Source organism: Stegastes partitus, unplaced genomic scaffold (assembly GCF_000690725.1).
Source record: "Stegastes partitus isolate 25-593 unplaced genomic scaffold, Stegastes_partitus-1.0.2 Scaffold698, whole genome shotgun sequence".
NCBI lineage: Eukaryota > Metazoa > Chordata > Actinopteri > Pomacentridae > Stegastes > Stegastes partitus.
The window spans coordinates 230,513-254,812 of NW_007578429.1; the positions used below are offsets into that span (position 1 = coordinate 230,513).

Below are 24,300 nucleotides of genomic sequence, written 5' to 3' on the forward strand. Positions count from 1 at the left end.
CCAGCTGTGTCATCACAAAAGTTGCACCAGATAACGGACATGTGTGACCCGGATTTAGGACCCGAGTCGTTTAGTTTGTAGTGCTGCTGATACAGGACCCCAGTCTGATAACGTTTACTGACATTTACTGTAATTTAAAAAAAAAAAAAAAGAAAAACTAAAAAACTTGATATATTAAGAACTGAAATTGGGAAATAACTTTATTTACTTGTTACTTTACACCTCAAAAAAAAAAAAAGTAAAATCAGTAATTTTTCTACAACCTTCGACTGTAAAGTTACTTCTTTTTTTTTTTTAAACGATATTTAATTGAGCAAAGCACAAATTCATTATTTCTAACAGTTACTTTTTTAAAAATTGCATTTTAATGTTATTTTACATATTTTCCCTGTTTTGTTAAATTACAGACACTAACAAGTAAAAAGAGACCATGAATTTATATATATATATATAACTTCATTTAAATCAGCTAAAATTTACAGATACTTGCTGTTATTTAAATAAAATTCTAATTCTAATTTTTCTTTTCTCTTTTTTCCCTGTTATTTTACAGATTTTATCTGTTTTGGTAAATGACAGATAATGAATAATTGTTAAATCATGTAAATGAATGTTCACATCAAACATTAGCATTTTCATAAATGGTCATTTTGTTCTTTTTAGTTTGATTATTAAATAATACTATTTTAATGTATTAAATCAGCTAAAAATATGTGAATTTTACAGATATTTGGCTTTATATGGAAGAAGAAATGTGTATATTAAAGACCAAAAAAAAGGTAAACAATTCTTTTTTTTTTTTTTTTTTACGGATTTCACAGATTGTTTCCAATTTTGTTAAGTTAATTAGAAAACTATTAATTTATACACCCAAACTAGAAAAAAAAGTGTTCAACACGTTCATATATATTTATACAGTTTTCAATGTGTGATACAAAATTGTGCCATTTTACTGTTTTTAATAAACAAAAAAAGAGATTCTTTTACATATATTTGCTGTTATTATTATTATTTTTAACCATTTTTACACTTTTTTAAAAATGATACAGTGTTCTGCTGTTTTTGTTGCGTATTTGTTTCTTTTCTTGCAGCCGGATTTTTAATTTTTATTTATTTTTTTCTAGACCTACTTGGAAATAAAATATATTCTGATTCAGGTTCTGGACGAGCCTGAAGCTTTTTTGCCTTTTTTGGTTTGACTGCATCATAAATCAGGATAAATAAGTTTGTTTTTTAAACAGTGAATAACGTGAAGCTGCTTCAGTCTCAGACTAAATATAAAGAGCTGGACATGAGCATTAATGTTCATGTGTGGATACTTCAGGTCTTTGTTTCACTTTCAGTTCCTCTGTTCAAACCCTGTAAACTAAACCCTCCAGACTCCTCCTGGTGGCCTAACATCCAGCATGGTGGCTGAAGCTGCTGTGTCTCTTCCAGATCACCCAGGAGCAGTTCATCCTCGCCTCCCAGGCGCTGCACCTCCAGCGGCCCGGCTGCGACCCGGTCTACCCGGTGGGCCTGTACGGCTGGAGGAAGCGCTGCCTCTACTTCTTCCTGCTGCTGCTGCTGGCCACCATGATCGTCAACCTGGCGCTCACCGTCTGGATCATCAAGGTCATGAACTTCTCGGCGGTGAGTTGGGCTCAGAATAGACGCTAAAGATGAGTTTAAAAAAGCAGTGAATGTGACGGAACCGGACGTTAGAATAAATCCTCATGTTACGTCAAACCTCCGACTCCACAGTAATGATAATATTAATAACTTTATCTGTGTAGCTTTAGAAAACAGTCCTTCACTGTAAAACTAACGTCAAATCAGGAAGAAAACTTCACAAATAAACACAAACACGCAACAAGATCAAACAATAAAGTCAGTGTTTTTCTTAGAGTTTTTCTGAGTAGTTTACATAATAGGAAATAAATCCTACAACAGTTATATTAAATACGACTTAAATTCATAATAACTGTACTGTGTTGACTGTATTACACGACGTTTACAGTATTAAAATGACGAGAAATGTTCATATTTTTCAGATTTTTGCTGTTATTTGAACAAAAAACTCGTGTCAATTAGGAATTTAAAAGCCAAACTATAAATTCAAATCAAAAATCTGTATTTTTTTTAAAGTAGTAATTTGTTCTTCCACAACGTTTGACTGTAAAATTACCGTTTGACTGTATTTCAATCTGCCAGAAATATCAATACATCCCAGATATTTGCTGTTTGATTAATTTAAAAGTTAAAAGTTGTTTAAATGAAGAACCGTAAAACAGTAAATGCTTTTTTTTAACCTTTACTTTACAGATTTTCCCTGTTTTGTTAAAATGACATATTATTTGGTAAAATCGCAGAAAAAAAGTCTTAATTTACACGTTGACTTTAACACAAAACTGTAAATAATGTCTGAAAAAAAATCAGTGTTTTTACAAACAGCAATAAGTTCTTTTACAACGTTTGAAAATTATTCAATTATACAACTTCTACTGTATGTAAACAAGCAGAAATATAAATATTTTATAGATATTTGCTGTTATGTTTAAGAAATAAATTTATACTAAGGGTTAAAGGAAGAAGTTTAACTTTTAGCAATTTTCAAAAAACGTTTTGTTTTTACAGTAATCAGCAAAAAAAGTGTTATTTTTACAATGTGAATGTAATATTTACATCTGCTAAACTGTATATTTTTTAAATACATATATGCTATTATTTTGACAGTTTTTAAAATATGTGACTTATTAATTGTTTTAGTTTTTTTACAGTGTACAATGAGCTCATCTTGGAAAAACAGATGATAAAGAGTTAAATATCACTGAGTTTATCTATTACTTTTAGATTTAATTGACTATGTGTCATTAAATATCAAACTTTATGCAGGAGTCACAACAAGTTACAGAATCAGGATCTGATTTTGACTCATTCAGTGATGAAGGGAATAAAAACACTTTAAGTGAAGGACGAGATCGTCGACTTTACAGTATAATAATATACAATAATAATACAAGACAAAGCCTGAGTCGTTCACGTCTGTTTGTCTCTTCTGGATCGTATAAAACCCGACGAGTGAATCTCAGACAACAACCCAACGAGCTCCTCGACCCTCTTTGGCCTCCCATCAATCTGCGTCGCCGGAGGAAGACCTTATCGGTGGCGCCGCTGTCGCCTCAGAGCAACCAATCTCTCAGGCTCCATAGGAAGACGTCTTATTGGTCGTGCAGCAGGTTCAGAGCAGCGAGCGTTTGGTTCCGATCCAGAGTTATTTATGGAGCACCGGTTAACTCCATCAATCATCTCCAGGTGTTTCGTATTCTGGAGAGAAACCCAACGACTGCTCATGAGCGGGAAGACGAAACCTCGACGGTCGTGGATTTACCTGATTTTGCTTACATTTTAACCCGAACTCATTAAAGTTTGACCCACGTCCAGCAGAGTTTTAGTTGACCTGCCGGGTCGATGGTTTTGAAAATTCGTGGCTTCCTCCTTGTGTGAAAGTCGTTTTGTTTTGATGGCATCTCTGCTCCATGAATTGTCTAAAGTATGCAACATGAGAACCGAACTCAAGTTTGACTACCACAACCGTATGGCAACATCTTCAGCCACTGACTTCCGTTCACGTCTGTTTACGCTCCACAATTCAGTATTTTCACCTTTAAGGACATAAAAACGTCAGAGAAGCCATTTTAAGGGTTCAGTATCTCCAGAAGAATAACTCTCCGAAAAGTTTTGGCTCTGAAATAATTAACAAATAAACTGATGTGAGCTGGTGGAGCAACATGTTTCCTGAGTTCTGTGTGATTTGACGAAGGCCGACCCAGTTTGGTGAAGCTAGGAGTCGTAACGGAGTGCATCAGATTGGCAATAAAACCATTTTTCACCAATTTGAGAATCGTGTCGTTTTATCTCCGTGGTTAAAGTCTGACCGTTCCGTTATCGCCTCTTTTCAACATTCGTGGCCACGTCAGCCCGGTTCCGCTCGGTCCGCCGCCCGTCCACGTCGTGCTCGGCCTGCATTCAGGGAAGCGATAATCCTTTGACTCAAACCAGAACCGTGGTTGTGTTGCAGGACGGGATGGGAAACCTCCAGCTGGACCGGGACGGGATTCGCCTGGAGGGGATCAGCGAGTTCCTGCTGCCGCTGTACGTCAACGAGATCCAGTCCAGGACGGTAAGTCGCTCCTTTATTTTATTTATTTTAAAAACTTTTTCTCACCGACTTCTGATCGAAGTAGGAAGAACCGGCATCGACCGCGGAAGGCTCTCGGGGAGGAAGATCTCTGAGGCGGCATCGATCCGCCCGACGTGGAGGAACTCCTGATCGATCCGTCAGCAGCAAACTTTGAGTTGATGATACGTTGATGTTTGGTTGTGTTCTGGACAACAGAGGCCGTTCTGTTCTCTCTGCTTCCTCATTTCCGGCCGTCCTCCAGCGGCGGCTATCAGGGCCTCCCATCGGCAGCAGGCGGTAATGGGCTCCTCCAAGGCCACGTACAACCTCCAGGAGATTACAGGACGACCACAGTCTCTCCGGGTTTCCAATCAAGCCCACGCGATAAATTTTCCCACTTCTCCTTCCTCCCCTTTGATGTCGAGCAGATTAACCAACGCGGCTCCAGCGCGAAGTTGATCCGAGTTTTCCTTCTCCCACACGAGTCGCAGACGCTCAGTCGGATCATCCCCCTTTCTCAGTGATTAGGCACGGTGCAGAAAGCAATTTCAAGCACTGGAAGCCGGGGTTCCATGTAAATTTGATTTCTGAGGGACGTCGGCGGAGGAAGTGGCTCGATAGTGGGTCCAATTTGCCACAGCGGATTGAGAAACAACTTGAAATTGCCCACTCTCGCTCTTTGATGTTCTGGTCGGAGCTAAATGTTGATTTAAATACGACGCTCGGCGACGGGAAACACCTCAAGGCCACGGCTCCGGCCCGGCCCGGCGCCGGACACGGCCGGTATTTCACTCGGCGGTGCAATACCACCTGCAGACATTTTTACTGTCTTGTTTTACGGACGGTGCCGAGCGGCCGTCCTCTTATCTGCCCGCACCAGAGGAAGAAAAAAAAAACCTCGGCGGGTCGCTCGATGTTTCTCCACCTGAGGAAATATGTGGAGCGGCGAGAGGGCCGGAGGATTATGGTTATGAAGTCCAGGCTCTGCGCTCAGATAAGCGGCGCCGATCGATACGACGTCCACTCGCCACAAACAGCAGCTTAAAGGCGGATTTCTGCACAAGCTGCTCTCAGAAGCTCCGTTTCTGTTGATCGATAGCTGAAGTCAGATCTGTGAAGGGAAGCCCAGTGACCTCATCAATCAGCAATTAGAGGCGCATGTTGGTACATGAGAGCGCTACAGGGAGCAGGAAATACAGCAGATATACACCAATGATGCCGTCTAGTCGCCACGCTGCACAGAAACAGACACGAGGAATGTTTTTAGTGTTTATTTATTCCTCCACATGTGATGCAGCCGCTTGTCAACAATCAGCCTCGACGTTAATAGAAAGAACAGAAAAGTCAGCGCTGGATGTAAAACCAGACACTAGGAGCTGATAAACTATCTGGAGCTGCTGATAAATACGTTAATACATCGATTTAAGCTGCTGCTGATCAGGCAGGTGGAGCAGAGTTTGATGTTTGGGAGATTTTTTAAATCAATAATCAGCAGCAGCGGTCCATGTGATGCTGTTTTGCTCCTGCATCACATATCATCTGTTTTCAGGTTTCATTCTGTGATATTTTCTGTCCGTCGTTGGTTTTCAGGAGCTTCCTGCTGATCTCCAGGTTTTCAGACTCAGCTGGACGTCGAACATTCAGGATTGTGTTCATGTGAGGCTAACTTTAGCCTCCGTGGGCCGTCAGTCAGAGCTGATGGATGGATGGACGGATGGATGGATGGATGGATGGATGGATGGATGGATGGATGGAGGAGCCTCTGGATTAGTTTTACTGCCCCGAGGCCTCCTCGGTGCTCCTCCGTCCATCCATCCGTCCGTCAGCTTCTACACAAAGCTCAGCAAACTTTACCGGATGAGAATAATAACCACGAGAAAATCACAGCGCCACTCGAGTGTCTTTTTTAAATCCTGTGTCGCTCTTGAAGTTCCTCGCTGTCGCAGGATCGCTGGATTCAGAGCTTGCAGATGTTTATGTGAAAACGTAGAACTTGATGCTCATCTGAACCCAAACATCTGGTCTGGTGTTGCAGACAGATGCAGAAGATTTTAGATTCAGCAGCTTTACAAACATCAAAGACGTCATTTATTGGTAAAACCGTGAAACTGTTTCCTTCAGACACTTGAAAAAATGTTAATTTTATGGATAATTATACAGTATAGTCCACAAGAATCCCTTTTTTACTTCAGTTATTTATTTCTCTTTAAACGTAAAAACTAACAAGTAGATCCAGACGAGAGCAAATTAACAAATAAATTCTTGAAGTTCGTCAAAATAATTAAAACTTCTAAAACAAAAAGCTGAAGTTTTTGTCAAAACAACCTCAAAACGCTCCAAAATGATTCATTTTTGTGTTGAAATCACCCAAATAACTTGATTCGTTGGAGATATTTGCAGAATATTTAGTTTTTTAGCAGCTTTTCCTGATCGTTAACGTCCTTTATTGGTAAAACTGTTGGCTTCAGACTCTCAGTTCACATTTTTATCTTTTTATTTCTCTTTAGACATTAAAAAAAACCAACAAATACAATCAGATGATTAAAGCACGAGATCTTTTGCATGTCGTATTTTAACCTCTAAACGTTCTAAAAGGACTAAAACAGCGTCTCTGTGTTGCAGAATATTTGGGTTTTAGCAGCTTTTCTTTATTATTAACGGTCCTTTATTTCTCTTTAGACATTAAAACTAAATTAAACAAGAATAAATTTGCAAAATTCTTGAGGTTCCTGAAACATTTTGGGTCTAAATTCATTTTCTTGTTAAAACCTCTCAGACATCTTGTTCAGGAGCCTATTTTCTGGGAGACTTTTGCAGGATATTTTGGATTTAGCAGCTTAAAAGTGATTTATTAGTAAAACTGTGAAATTCTTGCTCTGGAAAACGTACATTTCTACCAAACGTGGCGTGTTGGTCCATCAGGAGGTTCAGGTCACGTTGTTCCTCCTTTTAAACTCGTTTTTCCTCCTTTTGAGTTGAAACGTTTTGATTTTGTGCAAAACCTGTGAAGCGAAGTCACAGAACCAGACTTGGGTCGAGCAGCTGCTCCTGATGACGTCGGCGAAGCTGATTTCTACGATTCTAAAGAATTATTTCTGGATTTAAACGACGGCTGCTGCAGCTCCAGTTCAGTCAAATCATCACAACGATGAGCTCAAACTGTTGCTACAAGCAGAGCGACGCCTGAAATCGACTTCGCTTTGAGTGTGAAAGCGAAGCGGCGCCGCCCGGATCCACTTAATCAGATGTGTGCTGTTCACATGGCGAGCTGCCGGCGGCGGCGGCGTCTCCGGGGAGCCGACTGCTCTATAAATAGCAGCAGGTGGAGGCTTCACTCAGCTTCACCTGCTTGGATCTGACGAGCATCAAACCGTCCACTTGTTCAACTCTCTAGAAGTCTGCAGCTCGATGGGTTCTGCTCAGAGAACTTCTGTCCCGTTAGAAAAGGTTTGATGCCTGAATGAGGGAATGAAGCCGTAGCAGCGTCCCTGTTCGGCAGCTTTTTAAAAAAATATTTGCTCGTTCGGCTCAGAATGCAAATGAGCTTCCAGCACAACAATCAAATATAATTAAAATTTAAATATATTTATGCAAATATACTCGGCTAGGATTACAGCTAAACCCCCGAACGGAGCGCTTTGTTGAAAACGTCTGCTGCTATTTCACACGCTGGCAGCATCAGGAGGGTTCGTGTTGTTGTTCATCTCGGCCGTGACGTCGTCGGTCGTGAGCAGGAAGCGTCCTTCACCTCCGACAACAGGCCTCGTTCTCGGCCTTCGCTCTGATCTGCTGCTGACCTCAGAGGAAGCAGCTCGAGACCCTTAAACTCTATGAAAGGACTCGTATCACGTCTGGACGCGACGCCTCGCCGTGAACTCGTGTTCGTTCACGTCGAGCGTTAAAACGAGCAGCGAGAGGACGAAGACGAGCCGAGTGACTCCTGTGAAGAGGAACGCTGAGACGATAACGAGCTCCTCCTGAAGCCGATCACACCTGAACGCCTCAAACGTGGAGCGTTTAAATGTCACGCTTATTTACAATTAATGCAATTATAAATATAAAACAGTCCATCTACAGCATAAACATGATCCTTCAATGTACTATACACGATAAAAAAATGTCACTTTAGTTCTTTTATAGAGAAAAACTGCTCAAAGAAAACCTCAAAAATCTGTTTTTTCTTTACAAATGATGGTACGACGTTCAAAAAATAAATTTAAATCAGCAAACATGTTGTTTTTTTACAGATATTTGCTGTTATTTAAAAGAAAAATGCTGCATATTTATATTATACTACAGTTATTTTACAGTTTTTACATATTTCCTTATTTTAACCCCCTATATTTTTATTTCTTTACATTTTTTTGACTGTTAAAAACAAACAAATATTTACATAATGTCCACATCAAAGATCTGTATGTTAACAAATAGCATTTAATTTATTTTTAGCAATGTACGACCATAAAAATGACAGTTTTACCCCCAAAAATGAGCTGTAAATATATTTATTTTACGGATATTTGCTGTTATTTAAAGGAAAATTGATGCATATTCATATTATTCTACAGTTATTTTATAGTTTTTCCATATCTACTTATTTTATTCCCCTATATTTTTATTAATTTACATTTTTTTCACTGTAAAAAACAAACAAAACTTTACGTAATGTCCACATCAAAACTCTTTCACAAATATTATTTAATTTATATTTTAACAAGATTCGACGATAAAAATGACAGTTTAACCCCATTAAAATCAGCAGTAAATATATTTATTTTACACATATTTGCTGCTGTTTTCACAGTTTTACAGCTGGCCATCATTTATTTTTACTTTTTAAAAATTTTATTTCGACATCGTTGCTGTCAGATCGTTTTCAGTTTTTATTTTCACTTTTTGTGAACAACTTATAATTTACAGTTTTTTTTTTTTTTTAGGTTTTTATTTTTTTACTCAATACGTTCAGTCAGTGATCGATGAGCTGCTGAATGTTTGACTCCATCCTACGTCTGAAAGAAACACCTGGACGACAATAAGACGTTTATAGACTCTGAACTGACTGGAGAGACGAGAAAATCATCGAGACGATCGAGAGACGACGGAAACGGAGACAAAGGAAATAAAAGCCTTCATACAGGTTCTGGTAGAAGCTGGTCGGCTGCTCACAGGAAGCTTCTGGACTCAGTTTAATGAAATGAGACGTTCTGATTTAGTGTCAGTGATGTTGTCGATGCATTTTAGAGACGATGACCTAAAAGAGCAGACTTGTTATGTCCAGACCGTGTTGCCTCCATCCTGAGCCGATCCTGGACCTTCTCGGCGCCGTCACTCAAACGTCAAACGGACGTAAACTTTGCAAACTGCCAGGAAGTCGACAGTTAGCTCGTCTGCCGGAGGACAGGATCCTCCTACGCCCGTCACTTACAGCCAAAACTCTCGTCCTCCTCAGACTGTCTGCACTTCATCGCCCAGCGTCGGCTAATTCAGTTTTAATTTGTTCCATAGTTTTGCCTTAATGTCATTTAGCTCAGCGGTTGATATCCAGCAGAGGGTCAGACACCATCACATCGACGCTGATTCATTTAATTTGCTCCTTTTCTTTCCAAACAGATTGAACATTGAGACAAAGACGAGGTGACAGCAGCTCCATCACAGCTTCAGGTTGTCATGAAATGTGTTTCTTGACGGGTTGAGTTGAGTTTTTTAGCTGGTTTGGTGAATCTACAGCAGATCACTTTATAAACGTGATGAGGAGGAGGAGAGGATTCAGATACTCCTGGAGATGGAGACCGAACCAGTGAAGAAGAACAAAGGCTGCAACGTTAAATGGAAACTAATCAGTCATGACTTTGGTTTCCCACTGAATGACGACGAGCAGCTGTAGCGTTTAAAATTCACTCCGTTGGTAGAAAACCCAGCATGGAGAAAACGCTGCTGTTACAAGAGCTAGGCTGGCAGAAAACTGGTAGAAAGCTCCAGACGTAGAAACTGGGCTCTTATTTAACTCCACTTGTCGAGACAAAACTGCTCCACAGAGAAACAACTAAAACCAAACAACACAGGACAAGATTCAAAATGACAGAAGGGAGATGTAAAATGAGAAAGACACGAGATGAAACGACTACAAAATGCACAAAATGAGAACCCAGAATAAAAGAAAGGAAACAAAAACTGCTCAAAAGACGCACAAAATGACATAAACGAGACATGAAATAAGAAAAACAAGATGAAACGGGAGAAAGGACTCAAAAAAAATGACTAAAATTCAACAAAATGACTGTAAGGAGACACGAAACAAGATGTGAAACGACAGATTTTTCACACCAAGAAAACTTTGCACAAAGAAAACTATGACAAAAGATCCGCTCACTGAAAACTCCTCGAGTAGAAAAAGCCACGAATAGAAAAATACGCTCTTAGAAAAATGTAAAAAATAAAAACCAGCTCTCGTATGAAACCCGTAGAAAATTAATTTGTAGGAAATTCGTACATAAAAAATTCGTTCTTAGAAAATAATCCACGTGAACCATCGAGCTCAACCTTCACCTGCACATGATGCGTTCAGGGAACATCAGTAATTTATGGTGTCCATTGATAAGCAGACGTTGATGATCTCAGTCCAGGTAAAGTCTGATGGAGGTGCAACCAAATGATGTGCTACCAGTAAAAAGCTTTGATGAGATTTACACCTTTTTTAAACGACATTTCTTTGTCCTGCTTTGCTCCTCTCTCCTCCAGGACGGCTTGTTGGTGTTGCGCTCGGACAAGAACGTCACCATGAACGCCAGAAACAGCCGAGGCCAGCTGACCGGACAGCTCACAGTCGGTGAGTTTCTGCTTCACCCCCGAGATGGTGAACGGCCACGAGGTCTAGACAGCTGATGGGAAAAACCAACATCGACGTCTGGGTTTAAATTTAGAGCTTTTTGCAACTTATTGACAAACTGATGGGAGGTTAATCCTGACCGTCAACGGGTTTAATCAAGATTAGAGCAACAAATTCACCTTTAAGTCGCACCGTTTTCAGACCTCTTGGAAGTCCGGTGACTCCTCTTGTTCAACCTCGAGTCGCTCCACATCACCGAAGTCATTTACCTGATTAACGAGCTGCTGCTCAGCGTTAGCGGCCATTGATCCGAGCCTGCTGATGTGACAGCGGCGCTCCAGACGACACCCCGTCGGTCACGCTCGACCTTCCTTTTGGAAATTAGCGCCGGCTTTTGTAGGAGGTGCATTTTTTATTTTTTTTTTGCCTGAAATGAGACGAAACTCAGCAAGAATAATTAAATCCTCGGCAGTCGAGGGCATTGGGAGTTTCTGCATGCACATCTGGAACAACACCAAAGTTTGGAGAGCGGGAATTAATATTCCCCACCAGCGGAGCAGATTACTGACTCGTCCTCGTCGGCTGTAAAAGCGCTGCTGATCCAGCTTTGTCAGCCGCCTTTCATTTGCAGAGCAAGCACTCGACAAAGCATTTCACATCGCTAATGGCCTTACAAGCCCAAACACCGGCTCCCCGAGCCCATTACACGACCAGAGCCGCACGAGGCAACCTTTGTTCAACAGTTTCAAACAGTCGACAGCAACAAAGCTTCTTAATTATCAAACTCGGATCATGAAGGTTTTTTAAACTGGTCCACATTAATATTTACATCTGTACTGAGGAGGCGCTGTCGTTGCAGGACCCGAGGCCGTGGAGGCCCAGTGTCAGAGGCTGGAGGTGCGAAGCCGAGACGGAGGAAAGCTCCTGTTCACCGCCGACGAGGACGAGGTCGTCATGGCGACGGAGAAGTTCACAGTCACAGGTAAACTGTCTCACCTGGTGACAGAAACAGGAAGAATCAGTCCAACCAGACGTCCTCAGAATCAACTTACCCAGAATAACTTTAGTGTATTTAAGGATTCAGTGGAGAGTTTTACCTTCATGCTGGACGCACATGGAGGAGGGTTCAGATTGTAGCTTTCTAAAGCATCGGTTCCCTGGATGTGTTTCTGGTTTCTGATCAGTCACCAGAGAAACCTTTAAAAAGTGCATTGTGGGTAAACTTTCGAGGCTCATGTGTGATGGTGATCATTTTACCTTCATCTGATACCAGAATCATCTTTAGACTCCATTCACTCTGTGGAAAACCTTTTTTTTTTTTTGACACCAAGCCGACACATCTTCACTGTTGGTAGAAACAGGCCGACAGAACCAGAACTGAGCTTCATCAGAGGAGAACCTAAAGACTCTCAACAAGCTCTGAACGCTGCAAACTGGTTCATGGATGAGATTAAACTGTTCTATGAAACATGAAAACCAAAGTTCTACATTTTGACGCCATGAAATACGTCCACAGGTGCTAAAATATAGAAAATTATATTGACACAGAGTGAATAAATGATCTTTTCATTGTCTAGAACTGGTTCTGACCAACCACCACCACCACACGTGAGCCTGGAAAGTTTACCCAGAATGCACTTTTTAGAGTTTTCTCCAGCCCCATATCATGATGCTGCCACCGCCGTGCTTCACTGTCGTAGTCGTGGTCAGGAGAGACACAAAAACACCACATAGAAGCAAAAAAACGACCACAAACCAGCTGGTAAAGTTTACCCAGGATGCACTTTTTAACGTTTTCTCTGGTGAATTATCAGAAACCGGAAACACATCCAGGATACTGATGGTTGTTTCTGTGACTCTATGTCATTAAACTGCTGCAGTCTGACTGTTCTCACGGTGATACATCCCATAATACTGATGCTAGCAGCTGGTAACAAAAAGCAGATTTTGTCTTTTTGTTATGACGCCTGAAGTGGACGTAAAACTGATCTGGTGTCAGTTTGTAACAGAGTTTAAACGTGTTTTTCATTATGAGGCTCAGAAATGGTGGAAAAGGGACTCTGAGAAAATTTATAGTTTGAAGATAAAAGTTTACAAATTATTGGACGAAATGAAAAAAAAAGATTCTGAGGAGGTTGAGGAAGTTTTTCAAATTTAGTTGATTTAATCTGGAATAATCCCCGTGAAAGAATTTGGACGAAGTTTTCTCTGCTGACCCGCTGACGTTCTGTGGGCAGGTCCGGACGGCGCCGTGTTCGGTCACTCGGTGGAAACGCCGCTGATCCAGGCGAGGCCCTCTGAAGACCTGAGGTGAGTTATTCATATTCAGACGCTGCACAGAGACCCATGAAAGCTTAATGCCGTGTGTTCATATCCTGCTGCATTAGAATTAAGATCTTTAAATAATGATGATGAATGTTCCCCGGCGTTTCCAAAGTGGACGTCTGGGTGTCAGGAGACATTACTCAGCGGCTCCTCCACCCGGAGCGCCCTCTTGGTTGCTTTGTTCAATCTGAAGCCGGGTCCCGTTAATTTGCGGCCGCGGGCTTCGGCTAATTTGTTCGTTATTCTGTACGGCAGTCGGGATTTGATTAGAAAGCGGTTAAAGTCGGCGCACGTGACCACGGCGGCGCTTCGCCCGAGGCGCCCGGCTCCCATTAACGAGACATAACGAGCGCCGGTTTGTTGTCCACCTTACTGGTCCTGAAAGGAGGGCCGCGATCACAGTTGGCAGAAAAAGCAGCGTTCTGGCAGCTAATTCCTGCACAGCGAGAGGAATACTGATGAGCGCTGGGCTTTAAAGCGGCACACAGAGGCTCGGCTCAGGGGTGACCATCTGCAAACGTGGTCCAGATCCCGACGAGAGGCGACCGGACGGGGAGACGGCGGCTCGGACACGAGGCGGCGCCGCGTGTTTGATCAGAGACGTTTGATTTAAAAGTAATTTAATTTGCAAAAATCTGCCTTTAAACGACGTCCAAACAGACGCGTGTTCTGTCTGCTGCCACCGAGCAAACGCTGCTTTTATCTGAACCCAATTTCCTTTTCCAAACATGGCGTTAAAGGAAATGAAGAGAAGCGAATCATGTGGGCTATTAATGGCACAAATTCAAGCCTAACACGATTTTTGTTCTTTTTTTTTTTTTACTTATTATTCACAGCGTTTGTGGAGTAATTGGGCTGCGAGCAAAGTAAACAACATCAGTCGCTGGTAAACCTGTTAAACAGCAGAAAGCTTTTATATCTGTTACAGGAAAACACACGACTTCAATACGCTGTTTAAATACAGACAAATAACCAAAACACACGTGGAGATAAAGGGAAATTCTCTGCTTTGTTTTCATTTTTAGTGGTTTAGTTTTTCTATAAAATCATATTTTATCATAAGCTGAAGTCATTTCGTCTCAATTTATCAAATCTTTTTAGAGCATTTTCTGTCCGAGCAGCTCGGATTTGCCTGAAATTTTTACAGAAAATTAAACTGTGGATATTTTGTAAAGATGTTTTAAAGATAAAATTTTTGCTTCTTATATTAATATATCTATTTTTTTATTTTTTAAGTCCACTTTCAGCAGGTTTTCCTTTCCTCACATTGAAATTTGAGGCTGTTTGAAGATAAAAACCTGAAATTTTATTTTTATTTCTCATCGTGTCATTGATTCAGAATCGACAATATTGGGGGGAAAAATGAAGCCTCATGAAAAGAGAAAAAAATTATAAGTCAACTATTTTCTGCACCACAGGCCACAAAAATACAAAACTAAACACGTAGAATATTTTATAATATTTAGAACTTTCTGATGAGGCAAGTACCACAAAAATAAATTGGCTTCCAAAAATGATAAATAACACAATAATTTATATTTAAAGAACAATTTTGTAGGTACATACGGTTCAGAAAACGTCACTAGTTGACTTTTGCATCATCATTTATTTTATTAAATTTGTGCTCAAAGATGGAATTTTTTTATGACGGCTTTAATTTTATTCCCCATTTTTCAACTTCACCCATAATCAGAGAATATTTGATCTATTTGTTCAATATTACAGCTTCTGAATTAATGACATGATGAGAAACAACAGAGAAAAGTTCAGGTTTTTATCGTTAATCGTTCCTCAGATGTCGTCGATCAAACAGCCTCAAATTTAAATGTGAGGAATAATGAGCTGAAACTTTTTGATATATGAAGCTAAAGCTAAATATCCACAGTTTGAGTTTCCCTCCATTGGACGGGACGTTTCCTGGTCCCTTAAACATGGCTTCCTGGAACAACCGGACTCGTGTTGGCACGGTAACTCCCGGGTCCACGGCGGTTCGTCTGTATTCGATCTGATGTGACGTTAACGGCCCAGAAAACCCGCAGCGCCTCCAGCTAATGTTACCCGAGTCGCCGCCTTTTCATCACGGAACCAGACAGTCGGTTGTAAATTAGCGTCGCGCGTTGATTGATCACGCGTGTGCGCCTCGTTTATCAGCCAATCTGGTGACATCATCCCAGCACTTCATCACTCACGTCCCCGCGGAAAACGTCGTCGTCGCCCAAAGTAGCTGATTAAAGAACCTGATTAGAGCCAATTTTGAAGTGTTTAGTTTTTTCTTTCTGAAGACTCCAGTGTTCACAGTAAAAGCTTGTTTCTGTTTGGAGCTCCGGGCTTCTCCATCACGACTAATGAATTTCTCTCCTCTGAAAGTGAAACCTGCCTTTCAAACGACACGTCAGTAAAACTCTATGGAGGATAAAAACACGTCCACGCCGCTCGGCTCTTCCTCTTTAATGAAACGTCGCTCTTTTTTGCGCCGCGGTGATGATGATCTGGGAGACGAACAAATCAGAGAAACCCGTCGGAGATCCTCCTCCTGCTCTCTGAAGCACCTGTTCTTCTCCCCGAGTGCTTCGTCTGCCGGCGCTCGAGTTTGTCGCCATCACACTCTAAATGACTGTAAAGAGTACAATCATTCCTCTGACATGTTGTTCTGCACTTGTGACTTTCGATATTTCTAAAGCTGACAAGCAGCGCATTTCCTGGAAGTTCAGGCTCCGCAACAAGAAAGAAGATCTGGTCACTGAAACTAAACGAACTGCATCAACATGGCTAGAAAATAACCTCAGTTGACCTTTGGGTGGTGTCCATGTCTGCATCATGGCTCCACATGGACAAGAAATGCCAAACAAACCAAAAAATCTGATGGTGAGACTTTAAAAGATGGAAAATGCTACAGGACCGTCAACTAGAAACGACAGCAAACACAGTGTCAGCGGTAATAAAGAGGTTAGGAAGCTGCCATAGTACCGCTAATCGCCTACAATGACGCCCCGGACAGTTCATTACTTGCAATATTTAGCTCTGAAGAACACACGGCAGCTGCTTCAGACTCGGCCCAGATAGTTTGAAGTTCATCAACACCAACCTCTACGGACGGCCCGGAACCAAAAAACAGCAACTAACAAAAGTTCACGCTTTAACGCAATTTTACAAACAAGAAAAGAAGCCTGATGAGTGTTGGGCGCACACTCCTAAAGCTAGCTGAGCTCAGACGGGGTCCAGATGTTTGGACCGCTACAGTGGATGCATCGTCCTAACGGTGAAGCACGGAGGTGGCAGCATCATTATACGATGACATGGGGCTGCATGAGTGCAAACAGTGCTGATGACATTCATACACTCACCATGAATGTCTGTGGATAAACCAACTTCCTGCTGATAAGGTGACTTCCAGTCTGCAGAAGCTGGAAGAAGAGGAATATTCCAGCCTGAGGAACCATCCGAAGAACAAACCAACCAAGAGTTTGGAATGTTGGAAAGCAGAGAGCAGCTGGTTTTAGCTCCCGTCACAAAACTCTTCTGTGGCGGTTCATGACTTGTGCTCAGGATTTCAAGATGAATAAATTTGCTTGCGTAGCGTTTCTGCTGTCGAGTGACCAACGGCTTTTCTTCAACCATTGTTAAAGACACTTGAGGGGGTTGGTACCAAAGTGGACCAAACCACATTTACTAGTTTTAGAGCAAAATGGGGTCAAAATGTTGTGTTGCTAAAAAAAAAATCCTGGTTATTGGAGGAGACATTATGTGCATCCAGAGATGTTTCAACATTGTCCAGAGATAGAAACAGCTGCTCTCTATATGATGTATTGTAATTTCCTTCTGCTGAGCACCAAAGCGGGTCGTACCACATTTTCTACTTTTGAAGAAAAAAAACTGATTCAAGCTTTGTCTCGCTAAACAGCACTGAAGAGTTTAGATCATGAGGAACTGGAGCTACTTCTGAGGACCGTGGGGTAGAAATAGATGCTTGGTGGTGTTTCATTAAGTTTTTACTTTGCCTTACTGTACCTACGGGTTGAGTTTTCACAGGGCTTGAGGTCGTGCTGTCCACCATTTTGAATCACCACTACACTTTTATGCCAAAACCATTATGGGCCAAACTTAAAAGTCAGATTGTGACGTTACTAACGGGCTGTTGGTTGGATCGCTTTACCACAAACTAGTCGACCATAAACACAAACATCATAAAACTCAACGTTGGATTTTTTGAACCCCTCGTTTACATCCACATGCAGGATGACATCCAGTCGACTTGGAATTTACTTTGTTGATTGATAAGACTGCAGAGCGTTCACTAACAAACTAGCACCCGCCCTGCGTCCTCCTTTGTTCTTCCCAACAGCGAGGAAACGTGTTTGTGCACGACGGCCGGTGAACGATTGCGCTGGTGGCTTATCAAGAACAGAGGCCTTGTTGTGGAGCTCCATAAAAGAACGGCAGTGCTGTTATGAAGTGGATATGGTCCTGCCGGAGAGATGTCGGTTTGTCACGTCTCGGCTCGCGCCTTCATTACCTTCAGTCATCGCTGTTGTCAGGCTCTGATTGGCTCCTTCACCTCACGGTGACTCCTCTGGTTCTGTTCGGCTCGCTCTCATAGAGACGAATAAAACAGATAATTGCTGAAAACTTGTCCGTGTTGCGCTCTCTGCCCACTCAGCTGGATGTTAGAAGAACCAGAAATTACAGGCCTGAACAAGAAAATGTAATTTTTTCATGATGTTTTGAGGGACGGCGCTCTGATTCCTAACGCTCACGTCCCGAATCTATCAACGAAAACAGACGAGGAAGATGTGAAGCAGATTTCCAACGTGGGATCTCTGTGAAGTTCCTGTCGTCTGCTTGTTCACCGAGTCTTTTAAAGTCTGCCGAGGACGGGATGGAGATGGACGTGCCATCAGTGCGTCTACAAGTCTCCAGGTCTCAATCGTGTCAGCTTCACTTTTTCGTTCAGGCTGCAAACGGCTGCTTGGAGCCTCGTAGGAACCTGCAGCGAGACGATCCTGACGCTAAGCAGCCCAGACAGGACTGGAAGGCGCTCCGCTTTCTGACGCCACACGCTGCATTTTCCATTTTATTTCCCACGTAGCTTCCCCGCCGCCGCAGCTCGGCCCGACTTCTTCGGCGGGTTTTGAAGTCTATTTGCGATGCAGCCAGCCGCGCAGGCCTCCGCCGGTTTATCCGAGCGGCGTCGGGGACAGTTTCAGCGGCCGGCGTGTCCACACAAGAGTGACAGGTTCATTAAGGAGATAAAGGCGGAACAGAACAACCCTTCGTGGTCCCACTTAGCTCCGGTCAGACGTTTCCAGCGCCGGTTTGATAGCACCGAGCCGTCACGTAGCAGCAACCCCAAGTTTCTTTGTTATTGTGGTGTTTGGACGGCTGGGAGCGTTTTGAAGAGGAAACTGGTTCGATGTTTATTATTGTATCTGTTAAAAGAAGACGTTTGCATCTCATCGTTCACCTGAACAGTAAAATCATCGACGCAAAATCGTCTCATCTGTGTCGCTTTTTCTGTGAAAGTCTTATTTGAATATTTAGATTTTATAGAGTCAGTTTCATATAAAAACCAGGTGCCTGATGATGTTTTTCCAGTTTTTATTGTGTTTTATGCGGCTTAAGTTTGTTCAAGTTCCATCTAAGTTCTATAAAATATCTTTGGCTGAATTTAGAGAAAGTCTTTTCTTCTCAGGGCTGGAAATGGTTGTAATTTAACCCTAGAAAAATGTCGGAGGGCCATGTTCAGGGTTTAGTATCTCCAGAAATAGAACTACAACAGCCATGAAACTTGGTGAAGACACATAAATGTTTGTTTTCAACAGAGCTAAATGATTAAATGGCTCCAGCAGGGGCCACATTTTAAATTTTTGGCCATCAAAAATGGGAAAAAATGCTAAATTTTCAACAAAAAAGGGGGTATTGTGGCCCCAGAAACTACCTGTAAGTGTGTATATATATGGATATATCTGTATTTCCTACTAAAAATATAGTATTTGGTCGACATATTAACTCTTGAGGCTCCAACATCAGTAGAATCGGATGTGTGGCAAGAAAAGGTTCCAGTTTATTTTGCTGTTTTGACTAAATTGCGACTGAAGCTCCTGCCGTCTGTGCCCCAACAGCCTTTCAAAGTCACCATTCTGCTACAAAATCAGATGATGATTTGAGACCTAAAGGTTTTTATACTCTCACCCTTAAACAAAAAAACGTCTTATGTGTCTCATATGTCATTTTAAAGGTTTAACATCTTCAGAAATAGAACTCCAACAGCCATTAAATTTGGTGGAGACCCACAAAGAAATATTTTCAGCAGATCTAAATGATTAAGTGGCTCCAGCAGGGGCCACATTTTTAAATGTTGGCCATTAAAAGAAGGACGGTGGTCCAAGAAACTTCCTGTGAGTGTATAATTATGGATGTTTCCATGTTTTCTACTAAAATACAGTCTTTGGTTGACATTTTAACAACATTTGAGGCTCTAACATCAGACATGTTGTCAATTTTTTGCTATTTTGACATGAAAAAATGTTGATGTGGACTCAAAAACTGGTGTTTGCCAGGGTTTATACACCGTCATCGTATGTGCACAGTGATGTTGTCTTCATGTTGGTATTTAACAACAAATGAGGCTGTTTTCTGCCTCAATGTTCCCATACATGCACTTAAAATGAACTCTTAAAGCTCAAACTTGCTTCCTCGTTTAGATGCTTTTTGTTTTATTCAAAGGTAAAAATACAGAGAATCCCAGTTCCAAGAGCTAGAAACTATACCTGTACCAGTAAACCAGCTTTTACTGGTTTGTGCTGGTGTTACGTTCCAGTATCCACGCTAGCCAACTGCATGAGACAGTGGTTACGATTTGGATCGCTGCCGCTCATTACTCACCACATCCACTTATAGAACGCAGACCAAAGGCTGTAAATCTCGTTGGAATCCTTCGTGTGACGGTTTCACCTTCGGACACGCGGTGTTCAAACCAACGTCTTCCTCGTTGGCACCGTCAGCACATCTGGTCCCGTTCGGCTTCCTCCTCTACAGCGTCGACCTTTCCGTGGATGGAAAGGTCAGCCCGAATGCAGCACAAAAAAAAAACAACACAAGGTTGGTTTCCTGCAGAACCAAGTCCGTCATAAACAGCCTTTATGGCCGCAAATACCACACAAGTTATCTCCTGCCAGGGCTTCACTTATCATCAGAGGTTTGTGGAAGAAACTCTAAAAATAGTGCCGAAGCAATAAGCTCTTTGTCACGAAGGAGGACGAGGCCTCATCGCTCAATCTGGTGACGGCGAAGCTCTCAGGCGTCGAGGCATTTCAAAACTGTTTTCTCTGCAAAATGGGAAAATTTAAGCCTCCCTCGGATGAAAACATGCAATCATCTTTTCCTTTTGCGATACATTTGCATGAAAACATCAAGCAGCTGGACTGAAAGAGGAAAATTGTTCAACAGAAATAGAGAAAAGGGCATTTTTCTGATTATCTGCACCGTGTTTTTTAAAGCGATTCCCAATAAATTCATGTAAAGTGTTGAGCTAAGCCCCGCCCACTGCGCCATCTGATTGGTTACGCGTCACCAGTAGCAGCCAATCAGAACTGAAGGATAAATGTCGACGAATTCTATTTTAATTAAACATGTAAAACATACTAAAAAAGCTTTTTAAGAAAGTTTCGTGTTTAAACTTGAATTATTCCAAAGATTTTATTTGTAACATCAAATACACGTCGGCTGTTTAATTGCTAAAAAGGATTGTCTTTATTTATTTATTTACTTACTTATTTGTCAAGGGACAATGCACATTAATCAACATTGTACAATGTAAACATGCCTGAGTTAGCAAATTAAAAGTAGTTTTTTCAGGAACGTTTCTTGGAAAATATTTAAAATTTGAAATAACTGGAGATTTTTTTGTTCTTGTTTTTGTTGTTTTGTTCCTGTAAATACATTTTTTTCCTACCTTGTTGACGTGTTGTTGGGTTGTTCCATCTCACATCAACATATTTCCAGAACAGCTTGTTCTCCACCACCTCTGATTAAATTATGGACGTTTATAAATATGTTTCGTTGAATTTAGCGCGACACATCGGATACTTTCAGGGATTTTTTTGTTGTAAAGTAATTCAGCTCATTGTGTCTCACGTTGAAACTTGAGGCTGTTTGAACGACGACATCTGAGGAACTATTAAAGATAAAAACCTGAAATCTTCTCTGTTGTTTCTCATCATGTCACTGATTCAGAATCTATAATATATTGGATAATTAGATCAAATAGTCTCTGATTGTGGCTGAGTTGGAGTAACGCAGATGTCAGCTAGTGGCATTTTCCAAAAAATGTGCAGCTGCATTTCACAATAATACAAACCTACACATATCGACCTACTCGTCCAATATTACAGATTCTGAATCAATGACACGATGAGAGTGAAAATTTCAGGTTTTCATCTTTAGTAGTTCCTCAGATGTTGTCGTTCAAACAGCCTTGACTTTATTTTTAAGCGCTGTAATTGGGTGGAGAGGCAAGTATTTGACATACGAATGTAAAATTTGGTGGCGTAATAATGTGAGCACTACATAGTGTGGACGGCTTTTATGAGTCATATATGTAATAATATATGTAGTGTTGAGACTTTCTTTGGATCAGAATGCTGCTTCACTCATATTTAATACGATTACCAGGGATGCGGAGCTTAAACCGCTCTAATTAAACACGTGTAATGTATTTTAAATGGCGCCTCATTAATGGCTCCTGCCTGCACCAGTCAGCGGTGAAGTGAAATGTGACTTGAGGCTGCTGTCGGAGCCTCGCAGAGAGCACGCGTGATAATGGAGGCGGCGGTTATAAAACACGAGAGACATTTTTAATTTAATTTAATTCGTTTAATGCTTTATTCTGGACTGCGTCTCCAGCGAGCACTCCTGGAAATTGAGCACTTTGTCTTCTGGCAGAGCTGCCCGCTCGGTGCGCGATGACAGGCGCTGAGTGGAAACGTCGCACAACGTGGCGCTGATTTCTAATTTCTAACCGCGCAGTGCGAAGACTTTAAAATGTTCTTAATGACTCGTCTGTCGTGGAAAATCAGGAGATTCATGGCGAATAATTGCTGAAGCCGAGGAGCGTCGAACCAGAAGAAATGTGGCGGCACAGATGATCGAAAAATAGCTTCTATTGTCAAATTGTGCATCTAGAAAAAAACGCGACAATTCAAAATGGCTGCTATAATATCTTTGTTTTTTCAAACGCTTTTGGCTCCTTACAGTTTGATTCTGGCAACAGAAAGAACCCATAAACTTTCTAAATACAGTAAAATCTCGTTATTTCAGAGTCGTAACAGAACGAAGTTTGGTTTTACTGAGAGTTTTGCTGCTGTCGGGACTGCAAAAGGGACTTTAAATGGTGGTTTTATTCACGCAAACGATGGCTTCCATGGACAAAAACTAGCCACATTTCCGGAAGTCCAAGTTTTTGCAGTTGTGAGAATTTACTACTAATAATGTTGTGTTTGAAGATTCTCGTACCGAAACATGCTATTCAGGCGTAAATCATTGCATTAGAACAAGCTAATTTGGATTCTACTGGCTAAAATACAAATATTTTGACACCAAAACCAAGAAAATCGCTCTATGAGATCATGCTTTGTAAAAATATATCAGACTGCATATCGGAAATGGCGGCCATCTTGAAAAATGGTCACAATTTTCAGAACGTACAAACAGCGAGAAGTTAACATGACCAACATGAGGGAAGATTCTCGTCCCGAAACATGCTCTTGAGGCATAAGTTATCGCGTTAGAGCAAGCAAATCTGGATTCTACTCGGTAAATTCCAAATATTTTGACACCAAAACCAAGAAAATCGCTCTCCCAGTTCGTGCCGGGTGACAAATACATCGGATTGTGCCTCGGAGATGGCGGCCATCTTGAAAAATGACCACACTCTTAAGAACGTACGAACACCGAAAAGTTAACATGACTCTCATGATTATTGCGTTACAAGAAACAAATGTGGACACCAAAACCAAGCAAATCACTCTTCGAGATCATGTTCTGTAAAAAATATATCAGATTCCAAATCGGACATGGCGGCCATCTTGAAAAATGATGAGAACATACAAATAGAGATAAAAACATCACCATGACTGACGTGTAGAAAGATTCTTATACCGAAACATGATATTAAGGCGCAAGTTATCGCGTTAGAACTGGTACATTTGGATTCTAATGGCCAAATTTCAAATATTTTGACACCAAAAACCAAGAAAATCGAGTTCATACCGTGTGAAAATACATCACATTTGGCGACCATCTTGAAAAATGGTTACCGTTTTGAAGATGTGTGTAGCGAATGTTTATGTATGAAAAAATGGGTTGATTAGGTTGACAAGCAACACGAATTTTAAATACATTGGCAATTTTAAATAGAATATGAAATAAATAATACATTTCAAATAAATCATAATCTTACTGTAATAAGAAAATCATGTTGTGACGCCGTTGGTTTCTCCAGTGTATCTGCTGTTTGAGCAGCTTTCTGGAAGGAAAACTGTGCAGCAGACGAGTAAAAAAAGCCAAACAAAAAAAACGTAATTGAGCAGAAATCCAGTTTATTTATCGGTTCGGTTCTGAAGCACAAACAGTCCCGGGTCAAAGGCGCATTTCACAGATCCCCTTCAGACCGGATCCGCCGACAGGCTTTTCAAATGCAGATGAAATTCATTTGCTCTTCGCATAATCCAGACTGTGTGTCGCTTTCAGAGCCGTTTGGAGATTTAAGCGATTTCAAGGCGGCTCCTTAAAGTCTCCCGTTTAAAATTCATTGAAAACAGATTTGGGGAAGATGAAGATGGAAGGGAGAGAAATCAATTTGTTATGAGTTATAAAAACAGATTCCTCATTGATTGGCTCTCAGGCTCATGGTGTGAACAAACAGTCGGCTTTCCTCTCAGTGCTGCTGAAGGTCAGAATCAGCTGATGTGATTAGAAGCTGTTTGAAATA

The 24,300-nt window shown here is 41.3% G+C and overlaps 1 protein-coding gene across 1 annotated transcript in view; it reads left to right on the plus strand.

Moving 5' to 3' along the window:
* LOC103363895 (zeta-sarcoglycan-like) overlaps positions 1–24,300 on the plus strand; it is a 37,113-nt gene that overhangs the window by 10,786 nt on the left and 2,027 nt on the right. Inside the window, exons 3-7 of the mRNA XM_008290847.1 lie at positions 1,438–1,632; positions 4,061–4,162; positions 10,901–10,988; positions 11,848–11,970; positions 13,226–13,298. Coding sequence (XP_008289069.1) covers positions 1,438–1,632; positions 4,061–4,162; positions 10,901–10,988; positions 11,848–11,970; positions 13,226–13,298 — 581 coding nt within the window. The remainder of the gene's footprint in view (positions 1–1,437; positions 1,633–4,060; positions 4,163–10,900; positions 10,989–11,847; positions 11,971–13,225; positions 13,299–24,300) is intronic.